General features: G+C 42.9%; 1 protein-coding gene across 5 annotated transcripts in view; it reads right to left on the bottom strand.

Moving 5' to 3' along the window:
* Positions 1-13,770, bottom strand: part of LOC134537462 (probable E3 ubiquitin-protein ligase HERC1) — a 126,595-nt gene that overhangs the window by 4,211 nt on the left and 108,614 nt on the right. For all 5 annotated transcript variants that reach the window (XM_063377916.1, XM_063377918.1, XM_063377917.1 and 2 more), the window contains exons 65-71: positions 12,794-12,982; positions 11,727-11,954; positions 9,944-10,201; positions 5,742-5,949; positions 2,461-2,654; positions 973-1,125; positions 295-428 (exon numbers count right to left, since the gene is read on the bottom strand). In XM_063377916.1, the coding sequence (XP_063233986.1) occupies positions 295-428; positions 973-1,125; positions 2,461-2,654; positions 5,742-5,949; positions 9,944-10,201; positions 11,727-11,954; positions 12,794-12,982 (1,364 nt within the window). The remainder of the gene's footprint in view (positions 1-294; positions 429-972; positions 1,126-2,460; positions 2,655-5,741; positions 5,950-9,943; positions 10,202-11,726; positions 11,955-12,793; positions 12,983-13,770) is intronic.

The raw sequence follows: 13,770 nt of genomic DNA, 5'->3' as shown, positions 1-13,770 counted from the left end.
AATTATCAGTGTTTCTCTGCTATATTATGCATGTATTATACATATAAACCTTCCTCTTGAATCAATCTATAAAAAAAGGAACCACATCAAAATCCGTTGCGTAGTTTTAAAGATCTAAGCATACATAGGGACAGACAGACAGTGGGAAGCGACTTTGTTTTATAACTACATACTATGTAGTGATTGTGATTTAATTTTGTGATAGTTTAATTGGTAAAAAAAAAAAAACCCGTTGTAGCAAAGTGACAAGAATGATGGTTCCTAATCGAGAGCAGCGGTGTCATTGTGTCTCACCGGACGACCCTCTTCAGCAGCTGTATGGAGATGTGGGGCAGGCCGCACACGAGCTGCTCCAGGTGCTGCGACGTGACGAGGCACAGCAGCGGCACCGGGACGATCCAGGACATGCCCTCCCTCACTGCCGCCACCTGGCGACAACACACCACGCCCCCCCGCCACCGCTTGGAGCTGCCCCGCGGCGTCGCGTCACGTCCGGACGCCAGCCGGCCCTGGTCATCAGGCCTCCAAGACTATAGTGGGTTCCGAACCATTTAAGTTACCAACTTAAGTGCTAATTAACAGAACCCTCATACGCCAATTTTACAGCGTGCATGACCACGCACTGTAACACCACTTGGAAAGAAAAAAAAAAGTGTTCAAAATCTGGGCGAAGATATACCGTAGCATGACCTCTCCCTCTCAAATTAAAATTCCTTCCTCTAGGAATGATGTGGGTGCACAAAAATTTGGGCAATAAATGAACTGGTGTATTTGGCTTGGCTTCTGGCTTAAACCCTGCAACTTTCATCTGGCACACTGCAGCCACAGAGTTTGTTTTTGAAAGGTGCCTGGAACAGCTCCCTAAAAGTTAAAACAAACTTTAAATCCTAGAGGAACGTGGACACGTTGTTCGCTACATCGCGAGTGAACGAGAGGCCCTCCGGTCGAGATGAGAGGAACAGAGCAGCGCACCTGCAGGTCCATCTCGTGCAGGCGGTAGCGGATGGCCTCCTCCACGTACTGCAGCCGGTTGTGGAAGGAGAGCGGAATGCTGCGGCCCCCCGGCACGATGGGCACCAGCCGGCCCGTCGAGCTCATGCCTTCGAAGCACTCCAGCGGGATCACCTGCGCACGGCGCGCCACAAGGGCTACTCCCCACTCGACCCGGCCCTGATCCGATCCGCGTTTACCAACTAGCCCGAGCCACGCTCTTACTAGCTTCACTCGCAACTAACTGACGGACAGACTACGGAAACAAATCTCGGAAGCCAATTTCAACCTAGATATAATTAATATTGTTGTAACGATTTGAAACTTTGCAAGTATATGCAATCCCGATGACAATACAATAATTTTTGAAGCCATCGAACTGATCTGATGATGGAGCCAATGGCTACTATTAAACCATTCAAGTTTGGGCTCACTTGGTTGGTTTTACTAGTGTATAAATAATAAAAGCATGTTTTTTAGTTTTTTTTTTTTAAACTATGATAATTAATTTTTCTAGAGCTCAACAGCTTTTCACCATCGTAAAATTTGTTCGGGGTGATTTTGGACTTGGATTCAAAACCACATCTCTGGAATAGAGTCATGCCATTTTTTTTTATTTTCTTATGTGCTATTGGTTACTTCAGAGGAAATTATAAATGTGTTTCTCTTTACAGGAAACACTGTTTAGGTAATTACTAGTAAAATATTTAAATTCATGGGTCTATCAGGGTTAAACGCAAGCAAGAAAACAAAATCTTTTGCAATCTTTAAATGGGTATTCTATTTCTGTATGTTATAGCTAGGTGCAAGTTTTATGTCGACTTGCAATGAAACCAAACAAAACTGAAATGTGAACTAAAATGTACACCATGTAACACTACAAAAAAAAACATACCACTAAAATGCAAGTCAGGTCATGAAATAAAACATATTTTAAACAAGACTGTATCCAAAGTTCTGAAATGTTATTCATTAGCATTCAAAATATATAGTTCTTACACTTTAGATCAAATTTATTACACCCACTCTCAGTAACTATATATATATAAAAAAAAAAAAGTAAGTAAGTTATGTTCAAATGTATCGAAGTTGTACATATTTGAGCCTTGTTCTTTTCGTAACCAAATACAAGAAATTAAAAAAAAAATAAAAAAAAATAAATAAATAAAATAACAGATTTTTTAAAGGGTCTCAACCAAACAAATTTTTTGTAGGTACTATGAGTTTACAGGACTGGTAAGTGTTAACTTGCTGTAAAACGTAAAAAATAAAAATAGTTTCCTTCAGTGCGACACACCCAGGGGCGTAGCCAGGGGGGGTTTTTAGGGGTTCAAACCCCCCTCCCCCCCCCCTTAGCCCCAAATCTTTAATTAATTTCTTATTCATCACTCAAACAAATTTCATAGGCTACGCCACTGGACACCACCAACACGGCGATTGGAAGAGGGTCGTGCCGGTGGGAGGAGATACCTCGTGGAAGTTCTCCTCGGTGACGCCCGACAGGTGGATGTCGCGGATGCCCTTGAGGCTCTGCACGTAGAGGCAGTCGCAGTCCTCCAGGTCGTCGACGGACACTGGCTCCGCGACCAGCATCTTCCACACGATGGGCGCCAGCGGCACCGCCAGCGGCTTCTTGGTCCGCACCGCCACCCCGAACAGGATACCTGCAGCACGCGAGTGCTGCCGTCTCGACACCGCGCCCGTCCTTTTCATTCCCCACACTAACGTTTCACAAATCTTGTTTTTGATTGTGTTAATTTCTTTATTTTTTTACAAAACTGCCCAACTTTTGCTATAGTAATGTCCACAATATGTCATTGTTATACAATATATTCACATTCTCACCCCACTATAAACCTTATTCACTACTAGCTAATGCCCGGCATTCATTGCAATGCCTCTTTAATTAATTTTTTTCAAATTTGTTTGAAGTAGTTCCACATACAAATCATCTCTCTCCAACAAAATTTCTCTTGTTACCTATATCTCTCTCTGTATATGCTTCTACAACTCTATATATATATATATACCTATCTCTCTCTATCACTATTATTATATCTATCTTTATCTATATCTCTCTGTATCTCTCAACTCATGTGCCACCCCTTATTATTCAGACCATAGAAAAGAGGAACTGACATAAAATACTTTGAGGTAATATTCCGATTCCACTTACGCGCCAGAGCCAAATTAATTTCTGCTTTGGCAAAATTCTGTGGGCCCGGTCTACGAGCAACAATATTAAAAATATTGCAAAAAAATTCTGGCGATTTGTAAAATTAATGAAAGTAGGTTACCATGATCAATACTCACTAAAAGTACTTGGTGATATTTCCAATGATCCTATTGTGCTATTAAATGTATATGCGCAGTATTACTCTAGTGTTTACGTAGCTTTTAGACGTACTCCTCTTGCGACTACCTCTGACATAAATATTGTATACCTGTCTCTAATATCTCAGAAAGCTTTATATATTGGGGTATCAAGGCCCTAAAAAATTAAAAATCCACAGAGCCTGATGGCATCCCCAATTTTATTTTAAAAGGTTATTCCCACCTTATAGTACCTCTTTTACATCATACCTCTTCAAATTTTTTTTCCTGTCAAACGGAAAATAGCAAAAGTTATTCCAATTCACAAAAAATAGTTCCAAATTAAACATAACAAAACTTCAGGCTGACGGTTGGTGGGCACATAAAAAATACAAATAAATAAATAATTCCTATTTAGTGTGGTTACTGTCATTTGTATCCCATCATTCACACCCTTGCAATCTCTATAGTGTGTGTTGGTGTGCATGTGCAAATGTACATAAATAAATAATATAATTTGTTGTATTTTCTTTAGTTTCCGGTCCCAATCAAACATAAATTGTATGCATGTATTTACGTAGAATATTGTACCCGACTTGCGTGACTTTGACTTACATGGTTATAACTCAGTCCCATCCATTACGTAAGTACATGGCATTACTGTGATGTCGTCCCAGGTGCTCCCGTGGCTCGCACAGGTCATTATGCCACCTCGGTGCCTCACTGGTAGGCGTTTGTGGTCGGTGGTAAGTGTCTCGAACGGGTGTAGGTAGATTGTCATGGAGAGCAGAGATCAACTCGAGCCCTAACGGGACCTGCCAGGACGCGCCAGTTGGCCTTCACCCCTCGGCGCAAGCAGTCGTGCGCGACTCGCGAAGTTCGGCGATCGGCGTTCGTGTGCGTGCCGACAACGTTTCGAGTTAGTCGTGTGTGTGGTCCAACCACTCCTGCCTGCCACGTGGCAACGTCACTGTTGCGTGTGCTCCGCATACGCACATCAAGATGTGTCGCGCGGCGCCTAACCGCGCGCCGATGCAACCAGCACAAGCCAAGTATTCGCGCGCTGCGCGCATGACGTTCGAAGCCGCTCGGGACCCCTCGGGGAGGCTCGTTTTGGCGGGCTGCCAACCGGACATCGCCGAAGGTGCCTGTTCCGGTTACCCCGACCGAGAACAATCTGCCATGTTCGATACTAGCAGATTACAGAGTATAAAAGGGGTCCCATTTTCCGCTGAGAGAGGAGACTCGTCGCGACCACCAGCGACACCAGCCAGAGACCCTGCTGGCCTTCCGTGCCGAAGGAAGCTACACTGTCAACATGTCTCGCCGGTCTGCCGTCACGCTGCCCGTCGGAAGAAGCTACCACTTGGTAAAGTACTGTTTCGTCGTAGACACCTATAGACCGAGTGGGTAGAAAACTTAGAGTGAGAAGAGGGGCAGTGGTGACGGAGGCAAGGCTTGGAGACGGCGGTGTGAGCTTGTGAGTCCCGATGAAAGACTTTACATCTGACTGGACACACAACACTTAGGTGCGAATCCCGTCAGCGACACGTGAAGAATAATGCCAGTCCCCACGCCGACGAGCATTTCTCCCGCTACGATAGTTTGGGGAGATAGTCAATGGTAACCCCTGCATCGACGAATAAGAACTTGCCCGCAGAAATACGTGTCGACAAGAGTAATCAAAGTTGACGACTAGTTATAGTAATAATTAGAGGTCTGCGTACCCTCGTGAAAACATGTATAGTGGTGCTTTTTGTATTAGTCATGTTGTGTATAAATAGCATGTTAGTTAAATGATATTAATGATTATGGTGATGTTTGCTAACTTGCGCATTGACAGAGGTGTGTCGCATAATATTCAATAAGTCGAGGGGTCTTGTTATATACTTTCATTTGCACTCTGGAAATTTATGTACGTTAATTGCTTGTAACTTAGCTTCTGTTTTGACGGTGTACCCAGCGTCAAGCGCGGTGCCAAGTATGAGAGCACGGGGAATTGTGAAGTGAATTTGTTAAGCTGCATTCACGTGTCTCACGTTGCAATAATTCCTAAACGTTTCTGTTCACAGACTTTTGCATCAGAGCCACGCCGCAAATATCAACTGTTTACATTTTTGTCATTAATGTAGTTGATATGAATAATTTCATGTATAAGCGATAGTAAATGTGTTGTTACCATAGAGTTGTAATACTATTAGATGACACTTCGCCACACTCTGTTCCATTCCTACTCCTTGTTCCCCTCGAGTGTTTAACACGAGAGGCTACATCACGACCACCGAGAGAGAGGAGTCTCGTGCTGTTAACTAGCCCACAGCAACCACCACTATTGAAGATTAGTTGGCGCCCTCAGACACCACCCAGCCACGCATCAACATCGGCAGGACGACAACTGTTAAACATGCGACCAGGCTACACGGGACCGGGACACCGACCCAGGAACTTGAACCAGGCGAGGTGCTGCTGCGAGCCGAGGTCCGCGTTGAGCAGGAAGCGGTCCCGGCTGTAGCCCGTGTCGCTGGCGGCGTTGGGCGTGGGCACGAGGAGCGACACCGCGCCGCTGGTCAGCTCCTGGCACATCTCCGTCATGGTGTCGTCGAACACCCCGCCCGCGTCGTCCGCCCCCTCGCCGACCAGCTTCACCTGCGCGCACGGACACAGCCCAGCACGCACCTACATTTCCTGAACTTAAGAGGCCACTCCAGTGTTTCAGGGGCACTACGCAACCCGCGTTAACCTCATAAGATTCAATGCTATTTTCATTTTGCTTATAACTTATTAACTAATATAGATTTCGAAATGATGCTTGCTTGATATGTAAGACAACGATGCTCTTATCAAAGCCCCTTTCTTCAAAAATGTGCATAAATTATGGTTCAAACCTAGACAATACACTTATGCATATTAGTAAAGATTAGAATAAAACCATAATTTATGCACGTTTTTGAAGAAAGGGGCTTTGATAAGAGCATCGTTGTCTTACATATGAAGCAAGCATCATTTCGAAATCTATATTAGTTAATTAGTTATAAGCAGAATAAAAATAGCATTGAATCTTATGAGGTTAACGCGGGTTGCGTAGTGCCCCTGAAACACTGGAGCGGCCTCTTAAACATGAAAATAAATATTTATACGAGCATACTTCCACAACAGTATTACCATAGTATTTTTTCAGCACATAATACGATAATTTCATGCAGGCTCGAAGAGTTAAAGGGCTCCGCCTACCGGGGCACACACACGGTGCGCAGAGCTTCATGAAAAACAACGCGATTTCAAAACTACTCGAGATATCCGAGTGGGGTCTGCTTACGAAAAGCATTTAAGATGTTCGCTGAGGGACGAAAAGTACTTTTGATTTCGGATCAAGTTTTTAAACTGTATTTCTAGAAGAGTTAAAATCACTAAAACGCATGTTTTCAGAGTAATCTTTAGGCGTAAACCCAGTACACACCTCCATTTCATAAAGTTAAACATGAAAATAAAAAAATTGGTTGTCTGTAAAGTCGGTTTACGGACGATAGTTTGACGTGACAACGTCATAACAAAACATTGAAAAAATGATTCCATACTTTTATGAATAAAATTGAAATCATTTTTTATTGAATTATCACTATTTTGTACGGGTACAAAGAAGGAGTGAAATGAAATCTACAATTTAATTGATAAATTTAGAGTTATGTGCACTCATTAATTCAAATATGTTTATTACTTTAACGAACAGATTATTTTAACTATAACTTTTATACATGCTTGCTATTTAACTTCTTCCAATCTGTGTTATTGTTAAGAATAGGAGGATGATAGGAAAAGTAGGAAATGAATGGGAGTGTTTCAAGTTTTATGTGCCTCGAAAATGTCAAATTGATGCTTGTTCCAATCGAGTGGAAGAGAGATAGATGCGGCGCAAGCGTACAATGAGCTTAACGGGACAACGTGCGTAACATCAATAAATATTTATATGAGCATATTTCTACATAGCATTTTTTCAGCACATAATACGAAAATTTCATGCAGGCTCGAAGTGCTTAAAGATGCTACCCATCATTTGTGTCAGGTCATCCTATGAATGTGTTGGTACTTACGCTGATGTTGCATGAAGGAGTTTGGGAAAGAACTATTTTTAAATCAAAATTAGTTACTTGAGGCTTTTTATATTTTACTTTAAATTTTTGTGCATACACGACCTCTACATGTAACACTTTAAGTTACAATACAGTCTATTTTCCTACGCTGCACAGTAAAAAAGCAAAGTACACTAGAGTCCCGTTATAGCGAGGTGTCACGGTACCGGGTTTTATCCTCGCTATAACCGAATTGGACAAATTTTGGGCCCCAAAAAATAAAAATTAACCGAAAATAGCATAAAAATTGTGTTTAAACTTTAAACCTGTATAATTGGAAAATAACAGGTTATATTAACGAAATCTTAATTTCTGTGAGCAGATGTGTGAATTCTCTTTAAAACGATACCCCATAAGTACGGATGCGATCACCGATTGCGTCAAAATAACCGGAATACCCTACCACGCCATTTAAGTATAGCATCTCAGCCCGCGGCCGACGCAGCATTGTCCTGCTATCTATTGTCGACGCGGGCTGTCTGCTGGCGGCCATGTTGGTTCGGGATGTTGCTAAGAGGTGATGCTAGTGTAGCGCAACGATTTAATTCCTTACAAAAAAGCAGGAGTGCGGCTGCGGCAACGCACGTACGCCTCAAACGAAATAAACGCTGGAAAACTATACTTTTTTCATTTAAAGAAACCTGTCAACTTTTTTAGAAAATAAATTTGGGATTAAACTCAAACCATCACCACACCTTTCCCGGACAGATACCCCAACAACTGACCGAAACAAAAGTTACAAGAAAACTGTCCTAGCGATTCGGAAATAAATACGGTAGTGCCTACTGGAGGTGTAAAAGTAACGAAAAATTGCGTACCCGTATGTATTCGTTACTATTACAATTAGTACTCGTTACTATCGTTACGTTACTCGTTACTTCGGATACCGCATAACATGCAGCAACGAATCCAGTCGTATTGCGTACACGTACAGTATGACGTCGCGTAAATAATAATAAATAGAATATAAACAATTAACAATATTTGATAATTAATAGTTTTTGTTAACCAAGAAACAATTAAATCTCATTAGAGCAGCTTTTTAATATTATCTCTTTTAAGATAACAACCAAAAAAAACGTGAAAATACGTGATTATAAAAACAAAAACATACATATTTCTAATTCGTAAAAAATACTTTCTTACGTTGTTTCTGTTCCAATCTCAAATTTTGTCTACACACGGCACAGATAAATAACGGAAGTTTGATAAAAGAAAGAAAGGATGGGATTCTATTTTAAAAGCCACGCACTTAGGTGGCAACTGCAAGGCTGAAGAATGTGACAGGCGTCAACGGCAAGATGTCTAGTGGCGAGCGAGAGGGGTGGAGATAAAGCAGACAAATAACAAAAGCGCGCTTCAAGCGATCACGCCGTAAATTACTCAAAAATACCTCGTTATAGCCGTGTTCTCGCTATTACCGTGCTCGCTATAACGAGATTCTACTGTACTGTAGTTTTATTTAATATCTGCTGGTTGGCAAGTTCTTGACGCTGACCCTTCCTCTCATCTTTCTACTCGGCAACAGCACAAAGAAATATCACCCTCTCCGTCTTCGCTCTCTGTTCATCACAACTGCCATGACCTGACTCTTAAAACGAGGGTGAGCACAATAAAAACAGTATCATTTTTTATAGCTTCACTATAATTATATTATTTCTTCACAAAATACCCTCAAAGTAGTTATCTGGATAGTGTAGTTATGAAAGTTTCTGCCACGTCCATGCTCTAGACCAAGTAGTCTACTTTATCTGTAGATGATAATTTATGTTACGATTTTCATCGCTGAAAAAATTGCAAGGAATTTTTTCTTTCCCGTATGTATCATAAATTGCAACTGAGAAGTATGGTTCAAGTACAACTTAATGCAGACGTGTACATCCTGATCGGTGAAGTCTTTATGAAATATTGAGACTGGCAGTTAAAAATCCACGGTTTTACTCTGAGCTCGATGAAATTTTGGACACCTGACCTTCCAAATGAGGGTAAATTACTGTATACACGAGAATCAGAGAAAACTCCCCCTTTACGTTTCTTACCCCTTCCAAGCATAATGTTGGTACTACTAGATGAAATACTGCACACGTGACTTTTTAAATATAAGGGAAATCACTGTCGACCAGGGGCGCAACAACTAAATTTCCAAAAGGGGGGGCAATATACATTTTTATAAAGAATCATTGATCCCCCCTATTGAAGCGGGGGGTCCGGGGGTCCTCCCCCGAGAAAATTTGTATTTCAAGGTGGAAAATTGTGATATTTAAGCAGTTTTATTATCTAAAAATTGATTACACAGCACCGTGTTTGCCCCCGTTTGCCCCTACTTCAAGGTTTCAGACGGGGGGAAGGGGGGGGGGGCAAAATACCCTTGCCCCCTCCCTGTTGTTGCGCCCCTGCTGTCGACCTAATATCCCCCTAAATGAAGCCTCTTCACACTGGCGAAAGCCCGAGCTACACTGGGAACGAGAAAGCTCTTCGCTTGGATACACGAGCCCGTGGTAATGTCCGCGCACCTTCCAGGCGCGCGAGGGCAGGCGCAGGTCGGCGGGCTTCATCTTGATGACCTGGTGCGCGACCTGCAGGAAGATGGGCTTGCAGCGCTTGCCGCGCGTGGATATCCGGCGCACGGTGACCTGCGGGCCGTAGTTGCGTCCCTGCACCATGGTGCGGCCCATGCTGCGCACCAGCGGCAGCGTGTAGACGCGCGGCGCGAGCAGCACGCGCAACTGCGACGAGGTAAACACCCGCATCGACGGGGTCAGCCAGTCCACCTGCGCGCAACGTTGTTTGGCCAATCCACGAACAGACACAATCGCACAACGCAACATTGTTTAGCCAATCCATGTACAGACATAATCGCACAACACAAAATTGTTTAGCCAATCCATGAACAGACATACGTAATTGCACAGACATTATGAATTCATAGCGAATAGAAAATTAGCAGGGATTTTTTTAAAATTTAACTTAACTAATTACAGGAAATAACTAGTAATGTCCCAAAAAACAACAAAAACAACAAACAACAACAACACACATGAGCATTGATGCTAGTTACAGAATGAAACTTAAGTTTTTAGGGTTAGACTAGGAAAAAACTTTAGACAAATTTATCCACGCAAAAACTTACGAATTTAGGGGGAAGGAATAGAAAATGAAAGATGCCATATTGATTTTGAGTGTTTTCGTGTTGTAACAATAATTTGTCTTTAATATCAAATGTTTGCATTTGTTACGGTGGAGATTACACAATAAAAGATTACAAAGCCCATAACATAGTGTCGACTGACAGTACATACCGTATATAATCGTGTATAGCGCGCTCTTTTTTCCCCTCAAGTAAAGGAAAAAAATAAGGATGCGAGCTATACAAGGGAAAAAAATGTTTGGGGGGGGAGGCGGGAGGCGGGGAGGAGTGGAAGTCGTTAACTGCCAGGTGACGGGTGACGTTTCTGGCCAGCCCCCACACATACGCACAAGTAACAAGGCCTCTCTTTCACACACACACACACACTCACAACCTAGTCTCTCGCGCACACACACACGCTCACAGCGCACACACACACACACACACACACGTGCGCGTGCGCGTGCGCAAGCTCGCACATCAAGGTATCTTGTTTATTTTTAGACCTCCCCCCTTTACAGAAAGCCAGCTCAGAAGCTAGTAAAAAAAGAGAGAGAGAATGTTGTCACCAGTTCCCCCCCCTCGGCCAAATTTCTTCGCTTCCTCCATTCTTCGTCCCAGCAGCCAGCGACCGGTGAGTCATCTAGTTCTCCGCGCCAGCTTAGCAACGTAGCGCGGCATGCCTCCCTCCCTCCCACGTACCAGTTGTGACGATACAGCGCTTCATTATCTTCCGTCTACACAGCAGAGTTTAAGTATTTTCCTGACGCATCACCACACATCAATTTAAATAATCAGGTACCACAAAATGCTAGTAAAATTTATTTATGGGGAAAAAATTTCAATTTTTTTTTCTTTGGAATTTGTTGCAAAAATCGTGGTGCGCGCTATACACGAGTAAATACAGTATTATTGTTACAGTAAGTTGTGTAGTCAAGCCTAAAATTTAATTCAATAATAAGCGCTAATGACTTAACAGGGAAAACTATGCATTCCACTTAATCATGCACCATGCTTTAAAAAAAGCTTAAGATTTGAAAATCAAACGAAAGAAAATTGTTGCGGCCTCAGAACGGTCGGAACCACGATGATGTCTTCGGATTCCCATATCTTCCCATGAAGAGAAATGTGTTAAACAGTGTGTATTTCACACGACTGCAGGGACCCACCTGCGGGGAGAGGGGAAGCAGCCGCCAGCAGGCGTACAGGATGTCGGAGAAGTGATGCAGTAGCTTGAGGCGCGACTGTATGGCGTTGATGCCGAGTCCTTGCAGGTGGCCGTACTTGAGCGGGACGTAGGAGGGCAGGCCCACCCTGAGGGGCACCGGCGCTCCCGGGACACGCCTCGGCGCCGGCGGAGACGTCCACGCAGCGCTGTGCGTGCGCCCCGTCGATATCTGCCAGGGGCAGAAGTTCAGCGTGGCCCAGCGAACACTACAAGAACGGAAGCTGCGCACACGCACAGATGGCGCGTACAAAACAGTTACCGACTGCTTTCGTTATGAAGCAGTTGTTCTCAAGATGGCATCTTAAGAATGTGAATTGGTGACTTTGTTCTGGCCCTTCAGTTTATGCAATGAGTATAGATTGTTTTGAAACACCTATGTTTAGTGACCTCAAAAGACCATTTGTAGGTAACGAGCACATTCATCTGTTCTCATGTGCAAATAAACTTATAATATGAAACTTGAAACATAAATTTTAAAATAATGTGCAAAGTGATAAACAATTTCCCCCCCTTTTTAAAAACTGAACTATAAATTTGTTTAAAGATGGTAATATTGATTTCTCAGAGCTAGCTGAATAACACAAGTACCGAACATGTTGCTAGTAAATGAATCAATGCTGAACCTGTGACATTTCCCCCTAGACCAGAATTATCATCGCCTGCATTTTTGAGGTTATACTTCTTTAGGCATGTTAAGGGTAAAATTTTAGTATTAAATAGAAATTCAATGAAATAAGCATGCATTACACAACAAAAATTTAAGAGATTGAAAAGTCCAATGCGCAAAGCCATAAGCCAAAGTTGTCAAGATGGCATACCCATGTGAGGCAACATGCACCCATACATATATCAACTTACGCGTACATTAGGAATGTGCTAAGAGTATTGGTGTGCCAAAACAAGCTTTATGGTAGGAAACAATTCAGGAATACATGTTGTAAACTTGAATAGCCATAACCAGTTATATATTTGCTACTTTAATAATACCTATAATTTATTAGCTCCTACCTGCTTGATTCCTTTCCCCGACAAGCCGGGCAGGATTTCTGGTTCACGCACAGTGACCGTGTGGCCGAGACCCAACTGGCCATCACTGTTGTTTCCCCAGCCAATCACGTCTCCCGTGGACGTAAGTACCAGGATGTGCTCCGAGCCAACAGCTATCTGCTCCACAAAGTGTGACGAAACGGACAGCACCTGTACAGAGACATCACATCTATAGCCAACAAAAGTCCTCAACATTATGCTGTAACTTTCACCGAGATCGACTAACTAGATCGAGGCCGACACAATTTTAGATCGATTAATCGGCCGATATTGTCGTCTTACCGGTCGTCACGATCTGAATCATGCTCGCCGATATTTCACGCTGATCAAAGGCCGGCGACGAGTGGGCTGGTTGGTACTTCAGGGACTGTGTCACGGTGCAGGTGAGTGAGCAGTGTGAAGCAGTGTGCTGGGACTGAGGTGCTCGGTAAGAGACGAGCACTAGAGAGAGCCACTGTCAAGCCGAGCGGGAAAAGTGATTAGGGGACTTATTAAAAGTGTGATTACTTTGTGGATAGACAGTTAAATTGTCATAAATTTAACTTACAGTGTAAATATGAGTTAATAAATAAAACACTAGTTAGTAAATTGGGCTGACTTATAACACACGGACAGTTGCAACAGCTAATATGAAGAAACTTTCGGTACGCTATAACAAGCAACAAATAATTTAAATAAATATATATATATATATTAAATGGTTCTTTAACCTTTGTTAGTGTTTTGTCTGTTTTGTTATCATCCCTGCTAGTGTGGTGGTACTCTTGCTCTCGTTTGCTGGCCATCTGTAGATGTTTTCCTCCTACGGTACCGACGGAGGTGGGAGTCCATACACTGGTAGTGATAACAGTGCTCCTGTTATTACTTGTAGTGCCCACCACTAAAGTCTACGACTGTTGGTGGGCACGTGACAAATTCCAAATAAATGAAGAAAAATA

Source organism: Bacillus rossius, chromosome 12, assembly GCF_032445375.1.
Source record: "Bacillus rossius redtenbacheri isolate Brsri chromosome 12, Brsri_v3, whole genome shotgun sequence".
Classification (NCBI taxonomy): Eukaryota; Metazoa; Arthropoda; class Insecta; order Phasmatodea; family Bacillidae; genus Bacillus; species Bacillus rossius.
Note: the sequence above shows the minus strand (reverse complement) of the source record. Positions and strands in the feature narration are given on the sequence as shown.